The sequence below is a fragment of the Anomaloglossus baeobatrachus genome, chromosome 1, assembly GCF_048569485.1.
Source record: "Anomaloglossus baeobatrachus isolate aAnoBae1 chromosome 1, aAnoBae1.hap1, whole genome shotgun sequence".
NCBI classification, from domain to species: domain Eukaryota; kingdom Metazoa; phylum Chordata; class Amphibia; order Anura; family Aromobatidae; genus Anomaloglossus; species Anomaloglossus baeobatrachus.
In genome coordinates this window covers 851,526,751-851,552,361 of record NC_134353.1, presented here as the reverse complement: position 1 = coordinate 851,552,361, position 25,611 = coordinate 851,526,751, and the positions used below count along the sequence as shown (strand labels likewise).

General features: G+C 45.0%; 1 protein-coding gene across 1 annotated transcript; it reads left to right on the top strand.

The window, feature by feature from the left end:
• Positions 1-138: 138 nt before the first annotated feature.
• On the top strand, positions 139-25,518 carry ENC1 (ectodermal-neural cortex 1). Its single transcript, XM_075325362.1, has 3 exons — positions 139-447; positions 14,849-16,648; positions 22,507-25,518. The coding sequence occupies exon 2, from the start codon at positions 14,860-14,862 to the stop codon at positions 16,627-16,629; it is 1,770 nt and encodes a 589-aa protein (XP_075181477.1). The 5' UTR covers positions 139-447; positions 14,849-14,859; the 3' UTR covers positions 16,630-16,648; positions 22,507-25,518.
• Positions 25,519-25,611: the final 93 nt, after the last annotated feature.

Here is a 25,611-nt window from a genome sequence, read left to right as displayed (position 1 = left end):
GACTTGTAGAGGAGATGGGAATGTGTCTGGGCTGATCCTCAGACGTGCACACTGCTATTGGCAATGCCTTTGTCCTCATTCAGGAAGAGTTTTGGGCGTATTAGCATATCCCGCCCGCCTGCCGGAGCACTGTGCAGCATTGTGCGGGTGGGTGTGCTCCTCCAGCCCCTCCTCCTGGTGCCTCTACACCTCTGTGTGAATGAAGCCAGGCTGCAGAGAGCCACAAGCCTCAGACAGTGAGGGCTGCTCCGCTCCCCGGGTGGCTCCTTCCCCTCCTCCTGCCCATGTGTCCTCCAGGAAGCCTTGTGCACATCTTCACTGAGCCTCAGATAACTGGGCAGCTGCAGGAAGACACTTTGTAACGTCTTGGAGGGACTGGAACAAGAACACAATTGTCCCAACTGCTACATGAAGACTATCCGAGTGCACACAGTGACATGAGCTGAGGTAGGTGCCTGCTGTGCTGGGGCTGGGGGGGTCCATATTGGTAGACTAATGTGCATAGGAGTAACTTGGAGAAACACTATTTATGGTTTCACCAGGAAGGAAAATGATGTTCTTATAGCAGCAAATATCTATACAGCAGCATGTAGCAGAGCTGCGTCTGTTATACCACAGTGCACTGTAATATAAGGTGTTTGCAGTGGTCTTCCATAGGGTTACAGGTAAACCTACTAATATAGCGCCAACATATTCCATAGCACTTTACAATTCAGAGGGTACATGTACAAACAATACAAGACAGTAACAAACTGAGCTCTGCTCACAAGAGCTTACACTTTAGGAAAAAATGGGGGTGACGCAAAAGATAAAGTGCTGGCTTTGTGCAGGGGTCCGGCCAATGTTTATAAACCAAAGTATCTGTCATAGAGCGGCATGTGCCAGTGACCGATCATCGGAGCCAGGAGAGTTATCACAATGCACAAACAGCAAGCTGGGCTCTGCTATGTCATATGTGGGTTCAGTCTCTGCTGTCTGTAATCCCCTGGTAATAGTGATGTGTCGGGTGCTGAGGGCTGGTTTTGGGATTGTTATGGTAACGGCGATGCTCAGATTGTCCTTTGCTGTGTGTTTTTGATCCAGGGAGGAGCGACATTTGAATGAGAGTCGCTGTGGTCTGCCTGATCCTGGCAACGTCCCCATGCTCCGCTTTCCAGGGTTATGTCCCCATGCTCAGCCTTCCAGTGTGCTGTGTTTTGCCTGATGCCGGTTATGTCCCCATGCTCAGCCTTCCAGTGTGCTGTATTCTGTCTGATGCCGGTTATGTCCCCATGCTCCGCTTTCCAGGGTTATGTCCCTATTCTCTGCTCTACAGTGCGCTGTGTTCTGCCTGATGCCGGTTATGTCCCTATGCTCAGCCTTACAGTGTGCTGTGTTCTGCCTGATGCCGGTTATGTCCCCATGCTCAGCCTTCCAGTGTGCTGTGTTCTGCCTGATGCTGGTTATGTCCCCATGCTCCGCTTTCCAGGGTTATGTCCCTATTCTCTGCTTTACAGTGCGCTGTGTTCTGCCTGATGCCGGTTATGTCCCCATGCTCAGCCTTCCAGTGTGCTGTGTTCTGCCTGATGCCGGTTATGTCCCCATGCTCAGCTTTAAGGCTACTTTCACACATCCGGCTTGAGCTCTGCGGCTCAATCCGGCTGTGCAAGCTATGCAACGGATGCGGTGAAAACACCGCATCCTTTGCATAAGTTTTTCCTTTGCGGCCAGTCCGGTTTTTGCCGCTTGCGGCATGCTACTGAGCATGCGCAGTGGCAAAAACCGCATGCGGCGGCCGAATGCGGTTATCGCCGCATCGCGCCGCATCCGGCCGCCATAGGCATGCATTGAAAAATGCGCCGCATCGGCCGAATGCGGCGCGATGCGGTTTTTTTTGCCGCACGAAAAAACGTGCCAGGCAACGTTCCATCCGCCCGCCGCATCGGCTAAATCTGCCGCATGCGGCAAAAACCGGACGGAACGCAAGGCCATGCGGCACAATGCGGCACTAATTAAAGTCTATGCAGGAAAATCGCAACCGGCAGCAAAAAAAAAACGGTTGCGATTTTCCTGCAAAGTGCCGGATTGTGCCGCATAGCAAAAACCGGAGGTGTGAAAGCAGCCTTACAGTGCGCTGTGTTCTGCCTGATGCCGTTTATGTACCCATGCTCAGCTTCCCAGTGTGCTGTGTTCTGCCTGATGCCGGTTATGTCCCCATGCTCAGCCTTCCAGTGTGCAGTATTCTGCCTGATGCCGGTTATGTCCCCATGCTCAACCTTCCAGTGTGCTGTGTTCTGCCTGATGCCGGTTATGTCCCCATGCTCAGCCTTCCAGTGTGCAGTATTCTGCCTGATGCCGGTTATGTCCCCATGCTCAACCTTCCAGTGTGCTGTGTTCTGCCTGATGCCGGTTATGTCCCCATGCTCAGCCTTCCAGTGTGCTGTGTTCTGCCTGATGCCGGTTATGTCCCCATGCTCAACCTTCCAGTGTGCTGTGTTCTGCCTGATGCCGGTTATGTCCCCATGCTCAGCCTTCCAGTGTGCTGTGTTCTGCCTGATGCCAGTTATGTCCCCATGCTCAGCCTTACAGTGTGCTGTGTTCTGCCTGATGCCGGTTATGTCCCCATGCTCAGCCTTCCAGTGTGCTGTGTTCTGCCTGATGCCAGTTATGTCCCCATGCTCAGCCTTACAGTGTGCTGTGTTCTGCCTGATGCCGGTTATGTCCCCATGCTCAGCCTTACAGTGTGCTGTGTTCTGCCTGATGCCGGTTATGTCCCCATGCTCAACCTTCCAGTGTGCTGTGTTCTGCCTGATGCCGGTTATGTCCCCATGCTCAGCCTTCCAGTGTGCTGTGTTCTGCCTGATGCCAGTTATGTCCCCATGCTCAGCCTTACAGTGTGCTGTGTTCTGCCTGATGCCGGTTATGTCCCCATGCTCAGCTTCCCAGTGTGCTGTGTTCTGCCTGATGCCGGTTATGTCCCCATGCTCAGCTTCCCAGTGTGCTGTGTTTTGCCTGATGCCGGTTATGTCCCCATGCTCAGCTTTCCAGTGTGCTGTGTTCTGCCTGATGCCGGTTATGTCCCCACGCTCAGCTTTCCAGTGTGCTGTGTTTTGCCTGATGCCGGTTATGTACCCATGCTCAGCCTTCCAGTGTGCTGTGTTCTGCCTGATGCCGGTTATGTCCCCATGCTCAGCCTTCCAGTGTGCTGTGTTCTGCCTGATGCCAGTTATGTCCCCATGCTCAGCCTTACAGTGTGCTGTGTTCTGCCTGATGCCGGTTATGTCCCCATGCTCAGCCTTCCAGTGTGCTGTGTTCTGCCTGATGCCGGTTATGTCCCCATGCTCAGCCTTCCAGTGTGCAGTATTCTGTCTGATGCCGGTTATGTCCCCATGCTCAGCCTTCCAGTGTGCTGTGTTCTGCCTGATGCCGGTTATGTCCCCATGCTCAGCCTTCCAGTGTGCAGTATTCTGTCTGATGCCGGTTATGTCCCCATGCTCAGCCTTCCAGTGTGCTGTGTTCTGCCTGATGCCGGTTATGTCCCCATGCTCAGCTTCCCAGTGTGCTGTGTTCTGCCTGATGCCGGTTATGTCCCCATGCTCAGCTTCCCAGTGTGCTGTGTTTTGCCTGATGCCGGTTATGTCCCCATGCTCAGCCTTCCAGTGTGCTGTGTTCTGCCTGATGCCGGTTATATCCCTATGCTCGGCTTTCCAGTGTCTTTGCTCCTAGACAGCATGGCCGGGGACCAGTGGATGCTGCAAAGGAATTGCTCCCCACAATGCCTGCCCCTGATATCAGCACCCTGCTACCATACCATATGATATGATATACTTTATTGTGTTTATAAGTATCAAGAGGCAGAAGAGAGTCTCGCTAGTCATGTTTCTGATATGTTCATGTTTCTGGTCTACAATACATTGTTTCCTCTTAATGTTATATATTTATATAGTAACATTTACTAATAAAAGTAGTGCAGTATATGTACGGCCATATCTTGTATTGTATTTCTGTATTCCTTAGAAATGGCAATTGGATCTACGCAGAATACTGCAACATATAAAGCTCGTAGAGGCATGGGGGTAAATGATAGTTTGGATTCAGTTTGGCTGCATTGCATCCGCCATTGGAAATTAATTACTAGCTATCTTATCCAGGAATTCCTTGGCAGTGTGCAGACCTGTGAGCTCTCGGGTTCAGCATTAAATAATTTCCTAGACACGGCTTTGGATACACCTAATGCTCCTTCCACGTGCTGCATATTCAGCTGTCGTGTTCGGTTAGGCTAAAAGCATGTTGCCACCATGAGCTGAGGCTTAGAGGAGTGGTGGTTACAGATGCACATTGGCTATGCAGAGTATGATACATCCATTGTGGTATGGTGCCATGTGCATGTTAATGTATTATAGGAATTGAGGAAATCTGTGAACATAGCGGTAGGGTGGGCATGGCTTGTACAGCAGTCTACAGGCATTTAATTGGGCTTGGTCTCTTGCCAATATGTGCTTAACAATGCTGATGGATGGCACTCGACTTGTAGTAGTCATTTTGCATTGTGTTAGAATAGGGGTATGTTGTTTGGATCCTTCGAAGACTCAAGGACTGTCACGTTGTGTTTCCTTTGTATGGATGAATGCTGCGAAATGCTTGTTCCTATTAGATCAAGACAGACTTGTCAAAACTGTGAAGACTAATGTCCTATGTTGTACAAGCAGATGTAGCCGAGATGAATTATTGCTAGTGAACAATTTGCTGTGTTCTGTCTGTTTTTAGTTCGTTAGTGAGGCCATAACAATCCTGTATGTTGTGTCTGGGGGCTAACAGGCTGCTGGGGTCCTGGCGCTATTTCCCATGCTATAGTCCATTATTTTTCATGGTTGGATATTACTATGTGCTGTATATATGAAAACATCGATTGTGGTTGCTTTCATAGTCCATGTCTGTTGGTAACGCTCTATAGGACAATGCATCTATATATCTTAATATCTTATACATAAGATGTCTTGTGTGTTGGTTTGTAGCAACACTTGGTGGGGGGGGGAGTACCCACATCGTATACGATTAATGGGCCAGAAAACTGCACTTTTGTGCAATTCAATTTTGATAAATTTTATTATTGATCTTTGCCAAAAAAAACATATGACTGAACCTACATCACACACAGTATTAAAATTGTCTAAAAGAGGGGCATGAATATGCCGTGTCTGAATATGAACCAGACTCATACGAGGGGCTTCACACATCAACAATGCATGGTCTGTTTCCCGGCCATGATGTCTCCTGACTTTATGCATCCCTTTACATAGACCGACCAACAGAACGATACCAACGCCAACCAATAAACCTTTACTTATCGATGGGTGTTTAATATCCTGATTACGCAGCCTGTTTATACATGGATACCAAAGTAAAAGATGCATACTGACTCTGAGTGATCTATAATAGATCTGTAAAAGATCGCTCAGTCAGTGCACCAAGTTCTGCCATGGGTCTCGGTGTGAATCCCAACTACACAACATGATGCACTAAAGAGAACCATGATCTTGCTTTGCGCAAAAGATAATTTCACCTCTTAAATGAGCATTTTGCTCAATCATTGGGTGATCTTGTTATTGTAACTTGTGAAACAAGAGTTTTTAAGAATGCTTATTCATTATTATTTATCAGTAAAAATGCAGCTTAAAGGGGTTATCCACTACTTTGACATTGATGGCTTAGCCTTAGGGGTACTTTACACGTTGCGACATCACTACCACTATATCGTCGGGGTCACGTCGTTAGTGACGCACATCCGGCGCCGGTAGCGACATCGCAACGTGTAAATCTTAGATGGAACAATGAATGAGCATAGAAGCGTACAATGTCGCTGATCTGTGTACCGTCTTTCATTTCCATAATGTCGGATCGACCGCAGGTACGATGTTGTTTGTCGCTCCTGCAGCAGCACACATCGCTGTGTGTAAACCCGCAGGAGCGACAAACATCTCCTTACCTGCGTCCACCGGCAATGTGGAAGGGAGAAGGTGGGCGGGATGTTAGGTCTCGCTCATCTCCGCCCCTCCGCTTCTATTGGCCGGCCAATTAGTGACGTCGCGGTGATGCCGAACGCACCTCCCCCTTGAAGGAGGGATTGTTCAGCAGTCACAGCGACGTCGCCGAGCAGGTATGTGCGTGTAAAGCTGCTGTAGCAATAATGTTCGCTACGGCAGAAATCAACACATTTCGCATGTGCAACGGGGACGGGTGCTATCGCGCTGGACATCGCTGGCCGATGCTAGCGATGTCGCAGCGTGTAAAGTACCCCTTAGGATAGGTCATCAATGTCTGATTGGCTGAGCTTCGACACTTCACATCCCCTCCGATCAGTTCTAGTCGGTTCCGGCGGCGGCAGCAGGCAGCCGGAAACGCTCCATCTTATGATAGCGGCCGTACCGGGTACTGCACATCCATCTCCCATCCTAATTAATAAGCGGATGTGCAGTACCCAGCCACGGCTACTATCAGAAGACGGAGCAGCGCCGGAACTGAGCATTTCCTGCTGCCACCGCCGGGACATAGAACGGCTGATCGGCAGGAGTGCGGGGTGTCGTATCCAGTCCAATTAGACATTGATGATCTATTATAATGATAGGCCATTAATGCCAGAGTAAGCCAATCAAAGGCTCCATACACCTTAGACTAATGACAGCCAATCCTACCAATATCAACAGGTTTGGCCGACAGTCTAATGTGTATAGGGGGTTCCCTAGAGATAGAGAAGTAGTTGGATGAGATACTTGATGGTTCGTCTAACAACTTTCTAATCTGTATGGGGACTAAGGCTATGTGCCCACGTTGCGTATTTGCATGCAGTTACGCTACGTTCTGCACTGCAGCGTAACTGCATGCGTCCTACGTCCCCAGCATAATCTATGAAGATTGTGCATAATCCATGCCCACGTTGCGTTTTAGAACGCAGCGATTTGCATGCTGCCAAATCGCTGCGTTCTAAAAAGCAACATGTCACTTCTTTCGTGCGCTTTGCATGCTGTCTCCATTCTGTCTATAGGGAGAGGCAGCATCCAGAGCGCACGAATTCTGCAGTCACCAAAGTTTCAGAACGGAGCTTTTCAACTGAAGCGGACATGCAGTGACAAAACTCTGCGGTGCAGAGCACACACACGTGGGCACATAGCCTAAGGGGGGCTTTACGCGTTGCGACATCGTTTCCGAAATATTGTCGGGGTCACGTCGTTAATGACGCACATCCGGTAACGACATCGCAACGTGTAAATCCTAGATGCGCCGATAAATGATCGCAAAAGCGTCGAAAATCGGTGATCTGTGTAGCGTCGTTCATTTTCATAATGTCGGGTCGACCGCAAGTACGATGTTGTTTGTCAACCCGCAGGAGCAACAAACATCTCCTTACCTGCAATGCGGAAGGGAGAAGGTGGGCGGGATGTTATGTTCCACTCATCTCCGCCCCTCCGCTTCTATTGGCCGGCCGATTAGTGACGTCGCGGTGACGCCAAACGCACCTCCATCTTGAAGGAGGGATTGTTCGGCGGTCACAGTGACGTCACAGGGCAGGTAAGTGCGTGTGAAGCTGCCGTAGCGATAATGTTCGCTACGGCAGCAATCACCATATATCGCATGTGTGACGGGGGCGGGTACTATCGCGCTGGACATCGCTAGCCGATGCTAGCGATGTTGCAATGTGTAATGTACCCCTAAGATTTGTCATAGGTAAAAGAAATTGTCATACTTCAACCAAGATGCACAAAATCACCCAACGTTCATGACTGTGATATGGCTCCTAGTCAGATTGCTTGGTCTATTAGCATTAAATGTGGGCCCTTATATCATTATCTGATACAAGTCTGGACCGTGTCAGGGAAAGCCTTTCATCAGTGATTACAGAATATGTAGTCATCCTGTTTCTCTGTTCTAAGTCCTTTTTAACACCGAGAGGGTGACTGATTCTTGTACTTCACAGGTTTGATTGGTCTTGACAACCTTTCAAAGGAAGCCTTGAAGTCAGATACACATGTACATTCCTTCCAGCCTGGGAGGGTGAGAAATGCCGTCTGTCAGATAAATTCCTTCAGTTTACTGTAACAGTGAGATCCTCATTTTATTTCTTGTAATGAGATCATCTTTATATAGAGAGCCCCTGATTTCTTCTTCATTGACTTCCGTCCTGAGTGACAGGTTAACGTCGGAACTTCCACATATTTCCTTACAATTGTCATCTGGTTGCAAAATGCAATGGAAAAAATGTGTGGTGAGGAATCTGTATAACTGATAGACATCGCATTCGTTCCTATAAGGAGCTGAGATAAAGCTTGTACACATTCCCTTTTTCTGAGATCTGTATGTCTATCACTTCTTGGTTCAGACAGCTGAGCATGGTGTCAGTTTTAGGGGTGGAGTGACACAATGAATGAAACACACATCTCTAAATGGTATTTGCATCTTATATATTTATGGCAGATCAACGGGATATGCCATAAATGTGTCATGTGTGGATCCTTCATCTGGGAACCCCACTCAATTTAAAAAACTAGGGGGGCCTGTTTCTTTGTGGTAGCTTTACCCATCAATCTAAACGGAGGAAGTATAAGGCCTAAGCCACACGGCATGAAAATTGGTGCGAGTGGAGTGCGATAAAAAATCGCATTCCACTCGGACCAATTCTAGCCTGTGTGTCAGCACAGATAAGTGATTATTTTCTCAGCCCTAATCACACCGAGAAAATAATCGCAGCATGCTGCGATTGTAATGTGACACTCTTTTCTCTCGCACCCATTCAAGTGTATGGGGCGAGAGAAAAATCGCACTGCACTCGCGGTACACCGGTGTACCTCGCGTGCAGAGCGAGAATCGCAATAGCCGGCTACGGAGGAGAGAGGGAGAGAAATCCCTCCCTCCACTCTTCAGTGCCAGCCCTCCCCCCGCAGCTGAGGTGCGCTCGCACGGTCTGACCTCAGTCGCAGGGACACACGCATGACACTCGGCTCTGCTGTACTTCCAGGGCGAGCCGAGTGTAATGCGAGAGGATCGCAGTAGATCCCCCGTGTGGCCCCAGCCTAAGGCCTAAGCCACACGGCATGAAAAATCTGTGCGAGTGGAGTGCGATAAAAAATCGCATTCCACTCGGACAATTATTAGCCTGTGTGTCAGCACACATGAGCGATTAATGTGAGACTCTTTCTCTCGCATCCATTCAAGTGTATGAGGCGAGGGAAAAATCGCACTGCACTCGTAAACACCGGTGTACTGCAAGTGCAGTGCGAGAATGGCAATAGCCGGCTATGGAGGAGAGAGTGAGATAAATCCATCCCTCTCCTTCTCAGTGCCGGTCCGCCCCCGCAGCTGAGGTCCACTCGCACGGTCGGACCTCAGTCGCAGGGACACTCGCATGACACTCAGCTCTGCTGTACTGCCAGTGTGAGCCGAGTGTCATGTGAGGGGATCGCAGTAATCCCCTTGTGGCCACCAGCCTTATGTTTGCACACAGCTTCCTACATTGATAAGATTTGGAAAGTGCTGAACAAACATCATGTGGATATGCCATTATCTGTAAGACCATAGTACCCAGGGATGGACATAGAATTGGTGCAACATGTGCAGCTGCACAGGGGCCCAAGAAGAAAAGGGGCCCATTTTTACCTATAAAGCGGTGGAATTGTACATTATGCTGAGCTAATGGACTGCAATGGGCCCATATGTTGTTCTTGTACAGGGACCTTCTCTGTCTGTGTCCGCCAGTGGTAGTACCCCTTTTATTGACAAGTCCTGAACATGTATCGAGGTCCAAATCAATTTATTGCCCAATACATAAGTCAATTGGACCATTCATCAACATCTGTAGAAAACAAACAGAATTGGCAGTAAGAACGTTTAGATCATATTTTTTTCACACTGAAATAAACTTGTATTAAATCTGCAAGGCAGTTCTGCCTATCAAAACTCTGGGTCACACTAGGCCTCAGGGTATGTTCACACTGAGTTTTAGGTTATTTTCTACATGTATTTTGGAGCTTCAGATCCACATAGCTGTTCATACAGGGAATTCTTTCCAAAGAGATATTTAAAACCTTGCTGCAGGAAAAAACATGTTTAGTCTTCATGGACTCATTACTAAATTTGACACTTAAAAAGAACCAATCACCAGGATTTTCCTATATAAGCTAAAGCCAGTGCTATAGTGGCACTATCATGCTGATTCTATACATTCCTGTAGTAGTCAGCTCGGATGTTTAGGTTTTGAAATCCAAAAAAGTAAAGTTTATAAAATTAGCTGCTTGTTGAGTGACAGCAGCAGAGGAGCAGATAATATATCCATAGTTATCCCCTCCCCCTGTTAGAATTAGCATAAGCATTATACAAACGATTCACTTTGTCTGTTGCGGGACCTGTGTGAGGTCATACCCATGTGACCAGAAGGGGTGGGGCCTCAGCCAACAAAGCTGGATACCAGGTCACATGGGTATGACCTGAAACAGGTCCTGCAACAAAGTGAATCGTTTGTATAATATTTATGCTAATTATAACAGGGGGAGGTGACAACTATGAATATATTATCTGCTCCAGTGCAACTGTCACTCAAGCATCTGCCAATTTTTTTTTTTTTTTTAAACTTTACTTTCTTAGATTTGAAAGACTAAACATTCAAGCTGACCACTACAGGTATTTAGAGAATCAGCCTGATAATGCCAGTATAGCACTGGCTTCAGCATATATACGAAAATCCTGATGATTGGTTCCCTTTCACTCAAAAAGCCAAAAGTGTGTGTATGTGGGGTAGATGGGGAATAACATAAACCACCTCTAAAACCCCTTCCTAAACTATTACAGAACTTAAACAGCATGAATTCACGTGGATTTCTCTTCAATATCATGCTAGATTTTTTTCTGAACAGATTTTTAAAACCTCACCTCAGAAATTTTTTGTGTCACTTTTGTGATTTGGACTCACTAGAGTCTATTTCCATTGGGCTGATTCTCCGATATGCTATGTGTAGAATGAGAACCATATACCGTATGTTACAGTGCAATTAAAAGTAGACATGAATATATTCTGGGTTTACAGAATATTTCATCGGGTGGGGACAGTGTACCCTATAAACAACCATAATTTTTTGTCAGTGAGCTTCAATTTTTTTTAAATGCATTAGAGAATAGAGGTGAGTGAAACAGAGGTTCGGAGTTTGTACCGAACACAGGCTTTCCAAAAATGTTTGAGTTCAGAGTTTGGGTGCTTTACATACACAAACCACTCACGTGAGCATCGCTGTGCTCAGGTACACTCAGTTGTCAGCCCAGTGTGAGCCACGTGCAGTTTTTCATCAGCTCGCACTGGGGGTAACAACAGCATAATCGGATGTAGTGTGCACCAAACAAAAAAAAAAATGGAAAACACCATCCACTCTGCCCCGGAAGTAATCTGTTTATGGCTGGCTGCTTGTGGGCGAAGACCCAAACTGCCCAATTAGAGACTTCCATTGGGGTTCAGGTCAAGCCCTGGTCCCGAACTTTATCTAAAATCCGGTTATACCCACCATACAGAACTTCCACGGGTGGGTCTGCCCTAAACATGAGGCATGTGAGGTTTTTTTCCTTCCTCTGGATGTTTGGTTATAGGTTGTATTCAATGGACAAGTGTCTTGTTTTTCAACCTTAAAGGGAACCTGTCACCAGTTTTTTGCCCTATAAGCTGCGACCACCACCACTGGGCTCTTATATGCGTCATATACACGCGCCGGCATTAAGGTCCTGCGCAGGTGCACTTTGATCTGTCTTGACCAGGGCAGATCAAAGTATTGTAGTGTGCCCACGCAGGACCTCAATGTCAGCACGTGTGTATGACGTAGACACGTCATGCAACACAGCTTCAGAATAAGGAAGACCAAGATTATTATTATTATTTATTATTATAGCGCCATTTATTCCATGGCGCTTTACAAGTGAAAGAGGGTATACGTACAACAATCATTAACAGTACAAAACAGACTGGTATAGGAGGAGAGAGGACCCTGCCCGCGAGGGCTCACAGTCTACAGGGAATGGGTGATGGTACAATAGGTGAGGACAGAGCTGGTTGCACAGTGATCTACTGGACTGAGGGCTATTGTAGGTTGTAGGCTTGTTGGAAGAGGTGGGTCTTGAGGTTCCTCTTGAAGCTTTCCATGGTAGGGGAGAGTCTGATGTGCTGAGGTAGAGCGTTCCAGAGTATAGGGGATGCACGGGAGAAATCTTGTACGCGATTGTGGGAAGAGGAGATGAGAGAGGAGCAGAGAAGGAGATCTTGTGAGGATCTGAGGTTGCGTGCAGGTAGGTACCAGGAGACTAGGTCACAGATGTAGGGACGAGACAGGTTGTGCATGGCTTTGTATGTCATGGTTAGTGTTTTGAACTAGAGTCGTTTGGTGATGGGAAGCCAGTGAAGGGATTGGCAGAGTGGCGAGGCTGGGGAATAGCGAGGGGAAAGGTGGATTAAGCGGGTCGCAGAGTTTAGGATAGATTGGAGGGGTGCAAGAGTGTTGGAAGGGAGGCCAGAGAGCAGGAGGTTGCAGTAGTCGAGGCGGGAGATGATGAGGGCATGCACTAATGTTTTTGCTGATTCTTGGTTAAGGAAAGCACGGATCCGGGAGATGGCCGAAAGGGGAGGCGCCGTTCCCGGAGAACGACGCCACTCATCCAACCGTTGTGCACCGGAGCGAGTATTATAAAGTATTTTGTATGTTATATCCAGCGGCCTGGGCTCTTATATACAGCATGTTAGAATGCTGTATATAAGAGCCCAGTGGTGCTGGCCGCAGCTTATAGGGCAAAAAAGTGTTGACAGGTTCCCTTTAAAACTATGAATAGTCTTGTCTTGAGGAGCCTTGTTCACATGTAGAATGCAGGAAGTCCTGCACCGAGGATGTTTAATTAGTTAGGGACAGTAAACTTAAGATCACAGAGGTATTTCCTGCCTAATGTTTAGTGCAGCTGTTGACCTGTCACATTTTGGTGCTTGGTCTTTCTCAACATGTTGCGCCTCCACTAATTTACACTGAACAGCTCTGTTAGCAATGCTGTCACATTTCAACACATGTAAGTGTCTAGATTGGCTGCTCCTCGTATCCCTTGTATCAGCGCTATCAGATATGTTTTTCTGTTATGATTGTGCTATTTGTATGCTAACATGTGTAAAGTGACTCGAATGAATATCACAGATGGAGGTGTGAGAAGGGGGAAGCACTGCATGTTCTCCGGTGAACTCGGGGCTTCTATATAGCCTAAAGATGCTGACTAACTGGTTTTACAAGACTGGTGAGCGGGTGGAATATAGTTTGTTTAAATATGTCAGCCTTATACCACTTTAGGGAAAGTACAAATAATAACATATAAACAGAAAAATGACAAAATTGTAAAATTCATTACTATTTATGCCTTGAAGTTGATTATAAATTACAAGAAAAAACTTGTAAAAAGTGGCTAGTTAAAATCAAGATAGCAGCTGTCTGCTGGGGAAATGTAGATATTAAAAGGATTGGCCACTACTCGGACAACCACTTCCCAACCCGTATGTGCTTCCTCCTTTTAAAATAATCAAACTCTCCGGTTTCAGCGTTGTTTCGGGGATATTGGGGCTATCTTTCCAGGGATTGCGCAACTGTGACGTCACGCAATCTCTGCGGTCAATCAGTCACTGCTTCACGCTTCACCTTCGGACAAATCGCTTACATCCTGAGGAAGTGAGCGCCAACACCGGTGGTGAATAGAAGTGATTATTTTAAAAGGGGGAAACATGCAGATTGAGAAGGGGTTGCCCCAGTAGTGGCCAACCCCTTTAAATCTACTACAATCTAAAAGTGGACCCCCAACTTTGGGGTCTCACATCGCTATATTGTGATCAACTGATGTTATGATGGTGATAGTGGTCAATTGTCTTTAATTTGGGGATGAATTTAGCAATATGTGTTCAACTTTCTTGCAGAAACACTTTAAAGCAAATATAGCATTAAACATTGCCTATTACAATAAGTGGGCTTTCCTGCTAATGCATGGATTTCCCTTGGCTACTCCAGAAGGCGAGATGTTCTTTGTAGATGTTCTTTGCTTTGGTCAGTAGATGAGGGTCCTAAGGCTGGCCATACACTTGAGATGGCTGTTGGCCGAACAATGCTTCGTCCAAACGTTCGTCCAATAGATATCTCAGCCGACTCTGCCATACACAGGAGTGCTCCCTCAGTCGAGTACTTCTCTGTTTTCTATGGAGAGTTGATGACTGACAGGTTGGCCGTAGGCTTATCTCTGGGAGAATAATGTGTTTGTTAGCCCTAAATCAGATATGCGCGATCAACATGTCTCCTGACCATCAATCAACCAGCGACCCCCCCCCCCAACATGTTGAATGTTGGCCAAACCCACTGATATCGGCAGGTTAATCCAACCCTAGTCTTCTTTCTTCATTTTCAATTTCCCAATGAAGAAGAGTTTATTAAATTGGAGAACCTGTTATCTATATTTATTATTATTTATTATTATTATTATTATTATTATCTCTACTTTTATATTAGTTTATACATTTTGTACCTTCAGATTAGTGTAGTTGTGGTTTATATGCACTTGATGTGGTCAATTCATAAATTACCGTAATCTGTTCCTGAAAGTAATCTGTTTCTGAAAGAGTTTTAGATGGTGTGACAAGTATTATTAATGGTGGCTTGGATGGTACGAAACCCTTCTGAATGACTTGATCGCTTTTCTAGACGTTTTGGTTTAGCCCAGTAAGAGGGAAGTGGAATCCTATTATAAGGACGAATAAGCAGGGAACGTGAGGCTGGAGAATTTTCCTCTGTCTGAATAAGTAATTATACATCTGTTGTTTTGTCTCTTATAGGAGTGAAGAAAATGTCGGTCAGCATACATGAGAACCGCAAGTCCAGAGCCAGCACTGGCTCTATGAACATCTACTTATTCCACAAGTCTTCATATGCTGACAATGTGCTAACTCATCTTAACCTTTTAAGACAGCAGTGCCTCTTCACCGATGTCTTATTACTGGCGGGAAACAGGTCTTTTCCCTGCCATCGTGCTGTCCTTGCTGCTTGCAGTCGCTACTTCGAAGCAATGTTTAGTGGAGGTCTTAAAGAAAGCCAGGCCAATGAGGTGAACTTTCACAATGCTATCCACCCTGAAGTTTTAGAACTTCTTTTGGATTACGCATATTCCTCCAGAGTCATAATAAATGAAGAAAATGCAGAATCCCTTTTGGAAGCTGGAGATATGTTAGAGTTTGAGGATATCCGAGATGCATGTGCTGAGTTTCTAGAAAAGAACCTTCATCCAACTAACTGTTTAGGCATGCTTCTCCTCTCTGATGCCCACCAATGTACTAAACTGTACGAGCTAGCTTGGAGAATGTGCCTTACCAACTTCCAAACCATCTGCAAAACGGAAGACTTTCTACAGTTACCCAAAGAGTTTGTTGTCCAACTCTTGGCACATGAAGAACTAGAAACTGAAGATGAGAGGATGGTGTATGAATCTGCAATGAACTGGATTAATTATGACCTAAATAAACGTCACTGTTACTTACCTGAGCTGCTCCAGACTGTACGATTAGCTCTGTTACCAGCCATATATCTCATGGAGAATGTGGCCATGGAGGAGCTGATCATTAAGCAGAAAAAAAGCAAAGAACTGGTAGAAGAAGCGATTAGGTGCAAGTTAAAAATATTGCAGAATGATGGAGTGGTGACAAGTATGTGTGCAAAACCTCGCAAAACCGGCCATGCTTTATTTCTCCTGGGCGGCCAGACTTTCATGTGTGATAAATTATACCTTGTTGACCAGAAGGCAAAAGAAATTATACCCAAGGCAGACATTCCAAGTCCTCGAAAAGAATTCAGTGCATGTGCCATTGGCTGCAAAGTCTATATCACTGGTGGAAGGGGTTCAGAAAATGGTGTTTCAAAGGATGTGTGGGTCTATGACACCCTTCATGAAGAATGGTCAAAGGCTGCACCAATGCTGGTGGCACGGTTTGGTCATGGTTCTGCTGAACTTAAACATTGTTTGTATGTAGTAGGAGGGCACACAGCAGCAACTGGTTCCCTCCCAGCATCTCCATCAGTGTCCTTAAAACAAGTGGAACAGTATGACCCAGCTACCAACAAGTGGACCATGGTAGCTCCTCTTCGCGAAGGTGTAAGCAATGCTGCTGTAGTTAGTGCAAAGCTTAAGTTATTTGCCTTTGGAGGGACTAGTGTTAGCCACGATAAGTTACCCAAGGTTCAATGCTATGATCCTTCTGAAAACAGATGGAGCGTGCCAGCCACTTGTCCACAGCCATGGCGTTATACAGCTGCAGCTGTTTTGGGAACCCAGATCTTTATCATGGGAGGGGATACTGAATTCTCAGCCTGTTCAGCTTATAAATTCAACAGTGAAACGTATCAATGGACTAAAGCTGGAGATGTGACGGCCAAAAGAATGAGCTGTCATGCTGTAGCATCTGGCAATAAACTGTTTGTGGTTGGAGGCTACTTTGGAATTCAGAGGTGCAAAACATTAGACTGTTATGATCCAACTATCGATGCATGGAACAGCATAACTACAGTACCTTATTCCCTTATCCCCACGGCATTTGTGAGCACATGGAAACATCTGCCATCTTAAGGCACTGTAGATTGGCATGGTAAGTTTCATGTGATGAGACACATTTCTAAAAAAATGTTTACTACAATATGTTTGTAAGAACAGTAGAGCATTTTTGTTCTGCGGTAATCTGCAAAATTATTTATAATACTTATGAGCTGTTAAAGGGAACCTCCCAGTCGATTCATCCTGCCCAAATTGCAAGCAGCGTGAATCAGAGCCTGGCAGCATGATTGATTGCCTTTAAAATATAGATGTATTTTATTGGTGGAAAATAGAAACAAGGTTTTCATATTACAAATCTTCTTTGTAATATACAATGCAACAAATACAAACATTTCAGGTAATGTAATGCTGAAAAGACTCTTAAATAGGTAGTTTTGCAAAAGTAACCTTTGTCTATTTGGCTGGTAATCCTTGTTTCGGCTCAACTTTTAGCCAGGGGGAAAGCTTCTAAGAGAGTGGCTCCTACTCTGGTTGACTCAACCTACCAATGTATAACATGGTCACCCAGTCATTGAAATGGGTGCTATAGGGAATCTGTCACCAAATTTGTTCCCTATAAACTATGGCAACCACCAGTAAGCCCTTATATACAGCATTAAGGAATAATGTATAAGTGCCCAGGCTGCTCTGTAGAACATAAAAAGCAGCTTATATTATACTCATCTGCTGGGAAGTTGAGTCCAATGGGTGCCGCTGGTCTTGGTTCGGCGCCCCCTATCTTCCTCCCATCACTGTTTTCCTTCTCAGCTCCGTTTTGGATGATGTGTCCTATGTCATCAACACAGAGGCCTCCATTGTGCTCCGGCGCATGCACACTTCTCTCTGCCCTGCTGAGGACAGAGCAAAGTACTGTAAGGTGCAAGGAAGATAAAAGACTGCCCGCGCATACGCTCTACTATACTTTGATCTGCCCTCAGCCGCGCAGAGAGAAGTGCGCGTGCGCCGGAGCATAATGGAGGCCTCTGTGTTGATGTAGTATGTTTCAGCCACACAAAGCTGGGAAGGAGGACGGCGATAACAGGAACAGAGGAAGCGCCAAACAGACCAGCGATGCCCATTGGACTCGACCGCCCAGTAGGTGAGCATAATAAAAGCTGTGGTTTATGTTATACAGAGCGGCCGGGCTCTTATATACAGTATTCTAGAATACTGTATATAAGAGCTAACTGGTGGTGGCCAAATCTTACAGGGGACAAATCTGGTGACAGTTTCCCTTTAATATCATGAATCGGTTGTAGTAAAAATGTAGAAAAATTAGTATTAGAGTGCTTTTCAAAAGGTCAAAAAAATGGCCAGTTTTGGCCCCTTTATTTTTATGTTATTTCATTCCCGCTGCTTCCCTGAGTATTCTAATATTTTTTTTTTTAAAATCCACCATACAGTGTCAGAGATATGGGCCTTTTTATTTCTGTTGCCCAATATGCTCACAGGGCAATTTTGCCTAAAGGGTGCTTTACACGCTACGACATCGCTAGCGATCTTGTTAGCGATGTAACATGCCAGATCGCACATACGATTTGCCGAGATCGCACATGTGACCGGCGCTACAAAAATTGACCTATGTGCGATCTCGGCAAATCTTATCTGAGATCTGGCGTGTCACATCGCTAACGAAATCGCTAGCGATGTCACAGCGTGTAAAGCACCCTTAAGAGTCTAAAGACACCCAGAGAATCCTGTCAGCCACGGCCACTTGGTAAAGGCCATAAAAATGAGCATTAAATAAAAAGGCCTATATCACTGGACCTGTATGCCGGATTGAAAGAAAACAAAAATCTGAATAGGCGAGAGAGCAGTGGGAATAAAATAGCATCACAATCGGTCCACTTTTGAACTGGTGAAGGGTTGTCTTCACCCAATCATTCTTCATGAGTACCCATTTAAGGCCCGATATAGTGCGGAGACTGGTACGTTCAGATTAGAAAACCCCCCGAATAGGTTCAAAATAATGAGGATACAAAAGACAGCATTATTTTGTGACTTATCTCAGTGTCCTCTTATACTTAAAATCTATTAGCTATGCTTGGTTCTTAGAGGGCTTCAAGCTTATAATAAAGAGTGGATGTCCATTGATATTACTGGGTTTCCTATAATACCTCACAGTGGGAAAAATTAGCCTTTCCTTTGTGTTTTCCCTGATAAATGTAGGAGCAAGACCTGCAATGGGATGCTGAGCGGAAGACACGCCGCAAGATAATAGCTTATTAATGGGTAACGGTGGAAACGTGGGGCTTTGAATCAATTACAATATTTGCTATTTTCCTGTTTTTAAGGAGAAATGGAGGAATAGGTTGACAACCCGCGCTGCCATGAATAATCCAAAGGACTTTTAAAGTTGACCAGTGATTTTATTCAATGCGTCTACCATGTACATCTGTGATTTCCTGATGGAGTCTGCGATCTCCAAAATGCGTTGACTAAAATCACTAGTGTACATCTGTGATTTCCTGATGAAGGAGACTGCGATCTCCGAAACGCGTTGAATAACATTACTGGGTACATCTATGAACTGATGATGGAAACTGCGATCTCCGAAACGTGTTGAATAAAATCACTGATGTACATCTGTCATTTCCTGATAAAGAGACTGCGATCTGCGAAATGCATTGAATGAAATCACTGGTCAAATTTACAAGTCCTTTGGATTCTTTATGGCAGCACAGGTTGTAAACCCGTTTCTCCATCTTCTCATTTGATCCTCTACTAGGGCCATGGTAGTCATGTTTCTGAGTACTCATACTGGTTGTGACTGATTTAAACCTCCTAAGGTGTGCAGCACCACGCTATTAACTTCACTTTTGTGGAAAACCCTATCTGCGCCATTGTTTCTCCAGCACTCCATTTTCCTGTTTTTATTGCATGTTGTCTGCAATGCCCGTATGATTAGAGATAAAAAAATCTTTGTTATTTGGGTGCCTTCAGCATCAACAGACCTACACGGTCAAGGTCATATAGAGAGCTCCTAGGCTGGGCGTGGGACCATGTTGGCCCTCCCCCCCCACCATTGCTTATATAGTACATAACTCTTGAGAGGTAACACTGACGTACATTTCCCCTCTCCGTGCTCTGTTGTTTCAGCAAATATCTTTTTATCACAAGTATGTGAAGTGTTTCGAGCAGCCGCACACATTTCCGACTTGTCGTAGAAGTGTAAATAAAACAATAGATCCGTCATTTTCTCCGCGCCAGTAATGGTTAAGTCCGTGAAGGCCGTGCCTTTCTGTTAGTCATGTCTGTGTGTTTTGTCTCATTCCTTAGAAGCTTGAAAGATGATTAATAATTTTCTTCTGGGAAAATGTTACATGAAACTTCTCTTCTGTGTTTTTTTTCCTTCTATTTGACCTCCTGGGGCAGGTGTGGCTTCTTGGTTAAAATGTTAAAGACCAGCCGACCTGTAATCCCAGTGCGTAACTGTATAAACCAAGGTCAGGGCAGGTAACCTACTTCCAATCTAATCCAGCTGGCCTGGTGCAGAATGAAGTTATGATTTTGTTCCTTGCTTGTTGCTACTTTTGGGATGAATTTACCATGCTGAGTCCATATGTGCGATGGTTCATTAGAAAAATGTGTGCATTGAATATTAAAATTCTTTGTGGAATAGGATTAAAGTATAATTTATGGATGTTGAGGTTTTCCCAACTGAATAATATATAGTAGGCCAAGATATTTATATTAGTGGTGGTCCAATAGCAGAAATTGCCCCCAAGCATGAGAACAAAGTGCAGTACCTACATAAGGACAGGTGTGGCGCTGTACAAAGACGAATTCTGAATTGTTTAGGCTAGTAAGACCCTTATGTCGGGGTTATTCTTTTATACAAAGTCAAATTCTAGAGAACATATGGTTCCTCATTTAATATGAGCAAATAATATGCAGTATGGTATTTGGCAAGTCCAAAAGACTTAGGGGTACTTTGCACACTACGATATCACAGGTGCGATGTCGGTGGGGTCAAATCGAAAGTGACATCCGGCGTCGTTGTCAATATCGTAGTGTGTAAATCCTTTATGATACGATTAACGAGCGCAAAAGCGTCGTAATGGTATCATCGGTGTAGTGTCTGACATTTCTATAATGTAGCTGCAGCGACGGTACGATGTTGTTCCTCGTTCCTGCGGCAGCACACATCGCTGTGTGAGAAGCCGCAGGAGCGAGGAACATCTCCTACCTGCGTCACCGCGGCTCACGCCAGCTATGCGGAAGGACGGAGGTGGGCGGGATGTTCACGTCCCGCTCATCTCCGCCTCTCCGCTTCTATTGGCCGCCTGCCGTGTGACGTCGCTGTGACGCCGCACGACCCGCCCCCTTAGTAACGAGGCGGTTTGCCGGCCAGAGCGATGTCGCAGGGCAGGTGAGTGCATGTGAAGCTGCCGTAGCGATAATGTTTGCTACGGCAGCAATCACTAGATATCGCTGCTGTGATGGGGGCGGGGACTATCGCGCTCGGCATCGCAAGCATCGGCTTGCGATGTCGTAGTGTGCAAAGTACCCCTTAGAGGGTAATAACCCAAATGGAAAGTGATCTACAATTTTAAACATTTTTTTTCAATAAAATTTTGATATTTTTATGGATCCTCGGATGCCGGATTTTTTCTATATTATATTTGTATGATCCTCCAGTTTGCAAAGGCTGAATCTGCTGTACGGTTCCATGGATGGGGGAGCTGACTTTTTCCTTCCTGTAAAGAGGTTGTCCACTACTTTTACATTGATGGCCTATCCTTAGAATAGGTCATCAATGTCTGATTGGCCGGGGTCCGACTCCCCGCAGTCCTGTCGATCAGCTGTTCCGGCTGCAGGCAGCTGGAAATGTTTAGTTACAAAGGTGCACCGTCAATTGCTAGTGGCCGCAGTCGGGTAGTGCACATCCGCTTCCTATTCAAATCAATAAGCGGCGGATGTGCAGTATCCGGCTGTGGCCGCTATCAGAAGACGGGGCAGCTCCGGAACTAAGATCTTCCAGCCACCTGCTGTCACCGCCAAGACCGAGAACAGCGGATACGGCGTGTTGGACACCAACTGATCAGACATTGATGACCTTTCCTAAGGATAGACCATCAATGTAAGTGTAGTGGACAACCTCTTTGAAGTGCTTGTCCAATAAAAAAAATATTCATACGTTGGCTTTTGTAACTTAATGATATATTATGCCAGTTGCCTGCAAAATTAGGTATCCAATTTAGACTCCCGGGAGCTCAAAGTCAGGTCTTATGCTTGAAAGCTTTTCCTGTGTTAACACATGATCGGTGCAGTGTGTGACAGAGGATGTCTGACTTGCTTGTTTCCATAACTGGCTATTGGCAGTGGCAAAGAAGGGGGCTGGCTGAGCTATGGACCTGACCCAGCCTCCTTTTACACTGCACTGAGCACGTACCAACACAAGAAACTCTCCACAAGCCAGAAGTGGACATGAAGAAGCCAAGGCTGGAGAGGATAATCGATGACGAGGGCACATTGCATAATTATTGATCCATATATGTTTCCTGCATAATTTGCTTTTACAGCAAATTTATTAATATTTTTGTATGGAAAGCTCCTTTTTAATAGGAAGTAAAATTCAGATTTGAGGTGATCTTTCTTTTAGCTCCTCTCATTAGAGGCACATCATTCTAAAATCTAAGCACCCATTTCTCCAGCCTTACATCTGTCTTCTCCGGAAAATTGGTTTCTGTGTTCTTGAAGAATAAATTACCCCAGTGAGTGTAGCAGAGCACAAGTTACTACGGCCCCCTATGGTGCGAGGTGACTAATCTTATTTAGGATTTAGTTATTTGATTATGGTGTCATTTTGTGGCTATTATCCGGGTGATGCGCCATTTGGTGTATACATCTGCCTGTATGACTGGAGATGAGACTAATGGCCGTTCTCTGTTTCGCTTTTGTCCACCACAGATAACCTCAGCTGTGAAGATTCAAGGGCCAGCTCTTCCACGAACGTGACAAAAGGACTTTTGATCTTAAAAGAAGACGTTTGCCAATTTCACATTCTCCCTCCTGCAGCTGGGAATTCTGGCGCTCCGGCTGCAGAAACGGTTAATATTTCCTTCAGACTTCAGTATTAACTCCTTATAATCAGAATCCAACGTATCAGACAAGAAAATGTTTCTGGCTTTGTATTTGCACCCCCCCCCCCCTCTCTCCCAGGAGCCTATTTAATATGTCTGAATCCATCTGGACGCTTTTCTCTGTGGACGAGTTTATCATCTGATTCCATGGGAGATAGAAATGTCAGCACCAGCTGTGGGGGAAGTCGGCGGCTTCCAAGGAGCAAAGATGTCAAGTTGCATCCAGTTCGAGCCGCACATATCTTGACATAAGACTACACGAGTGGGCCATGCCATTGGCATTTTCTAAACTCGCGGTTTAACACATTCTCAACACTAACAAAGCAGAAAACCACAACTGTAACCTAGCCAGAAGAAAAAAACTGTGAACAAATATTGGATGTACCCACAATCCATTACCATTTCATTTGCCTATTTATATATGACTTTGTTATTACATTCCCAGTTGTCTATTTATTGTCCTGTGCTGTCTGCATGCTGATACAATACTTGTAGTTGTATTGACATGTGAAAGGCCTGATTAAATGATTTCATATATATATATATATATATATATATATATATATATATATATATATATATATATATATATATATATAAAAAAGACCATTACAACATTTCAAGACATGGTATTAGGGTACCTACATGCAGCATTGCAAACTGTGTAAAATTGGCTGAGAATGTGTCCTCAGATCAGCACAATGACTGTTCAAACAAAGCACGAGCACTTGGTGAAGCTTTGTCGTGGCGGAACCATTCCATACTACTTGCTTTGTATCTATCCCTGCCCTCCTTTTTTGGTTGACAGCTCTGGCATTACAATAGCCAAAGAAGGGCAGAGATAGAGAAAACACTTAGGCAGGAAAGTGAACTAAACTGTTTATTAACACCTGTGCCTAGTTTGAACAGTCATTTTCTGCTGACAGTCTTCTTTTAATGACCAAGATTCATTTTTTGTGATCAGCAGGAAAATAAATAAAAGGACTGCAGATATAGCAGAGCAGCATTTTTTCATCTAATTTGTTGCATTGTTTGTGCACTGACTTTAAAGGGAATCTGTCAACAGGTTTTAGCTACTTCATCTGAGACCAGCATGAAGTAGGCAAAGGACTCTGAATCAAACGACGTATCACTTAGATTACTGGCTGCAGCCACTCTGACACAATCAGAATTTTTAGATTTAGCCATCTTAGCAGACCTGAGAACTGCAGAGTAGCATTTTTTCCTCTAATTTGTTGCATTGTTTGTGCACGGACTTTAAAGGGAATCTGTCAGCAGGTTTTTGCTACCTCATCTGAGAGCATCCTGATGTAGGCAAAGAGATTCTGAATCCAATAATGTAGCATTTAGCCATCTAGCAGAGCTGAGAGCTGTCCCGCCCACACCAGGCTCTCAATAGACATTAAACATTGACAGTGAGGTGTCATCACAGGAGGGGGTGCGTTAGACAACATGGCATGAGCTGCCTAGTCACAGCAATGATAATCACCAAGTGATAAATCCTTTAGTTTAAGTAAACAGCACAGAGCCTGATAAGAAAAGCACAGTTGATATTTGTTTTTAACCCCTACAGCATGCTGGCTTCAGCTTACATAGTAAAAACCTCCTGACAGACTCCCTTTAAGGGACTGTTCTATTTGGACAATCCCTTTTTACATAGACTGTTATTGTTATGACAGTTGATTGACTTGATCTACTTACATCTTCAAGCATATCAATAGTTAGACTGTTTGAGCCTAGGTGGACCAGCTCTAAAGGGTTCACGATGATCAACTGATCGCTATTGTCACCTTCCAATTAAAGGGCTGGTCAGTGATGATGATGCAAAAATAAAATATTTCTTTGAACACAACCCTTACATTCATAGAGTAAATGGTCTTTCGTTAAGCTTTACACAGCAGATACAGAGCACTGAGCAGCTTACAAAGAGCCGCCCCTTGTTTTCTGAATAGACCTTGTCCAATGTGATGTAAATATTGTATGAGTGTCCCATTCATATAAAGGCTGAGGAATGCCTGGCTGGAGCTCGTCTTCACAGCTATATCAAATGTGACTAATTCACAGATATGTACCACAGCTGCTGCCTCTAAATCTCCCTCTCAAGGCACAAACATTAGCAGCCGGCCTGATGAAGGACCCTTAGTAATGAATATTAAGTGTCAAGTAAGTGGCTTTCACAAACATGTCCTACAAAGTATTACCTGAAGACTAGATAGAAAAACATAACTGGTTGGTAATCCAACCATATCTGTCCTAGTTCTGCTGTATACGGAGATTCTTGGGGTGTCCCATAAAATCAAGTTGCAATGCTGCAAAAGGTAAAAATACAACTGTAATGGAATCTGTGTAAAGGTCAAGGAAGACCAGGAAGGAGGGCCGCGGCCTCTCCACGTGTAACAAGACCTGTACTTTAATTACACACAGTGGTAAAAGAAGCCGCGGAGGTCACTTTCTCAGATTCTCAGGCCAACCCCCCCCCCCCCTGCAGGTCACTTGTCGTCCTCTCTCCTTTGTACAAACTTGTTGGCACATAGTGTCTGTACAGTGTTATTCCGCTCTTACCTGCAACTACAACCCCCAACTTCTCATCCTGGTTTCTTGTTAAATACTTTGTCGTCTTTTGTATAACTGTTAATTGTCTGCTTGTCGGATGTGTATTGACATCATCCAAAGTTATTTATTTATTTATTAATGGGAATTTCTTGTTTGTGTTATTTTTTTTTTTTGCCAAAGGCGTCCGTTTTGTACATGTTCTCTGGTTCCGCTGTATACTTGTTGCATTTTTCTTTTCAAGTGAATTTGTGGTAAGAAAATAATAAAATTGCACTGTTTAAATATTTGTGCGCTTTTTATTGTGTTTTCTTAGTGGATACAACAAAGCCTTTCTGTCTCGCAGTTGTATACTTTTGGATAGATTCTCTATTGTTGCGGA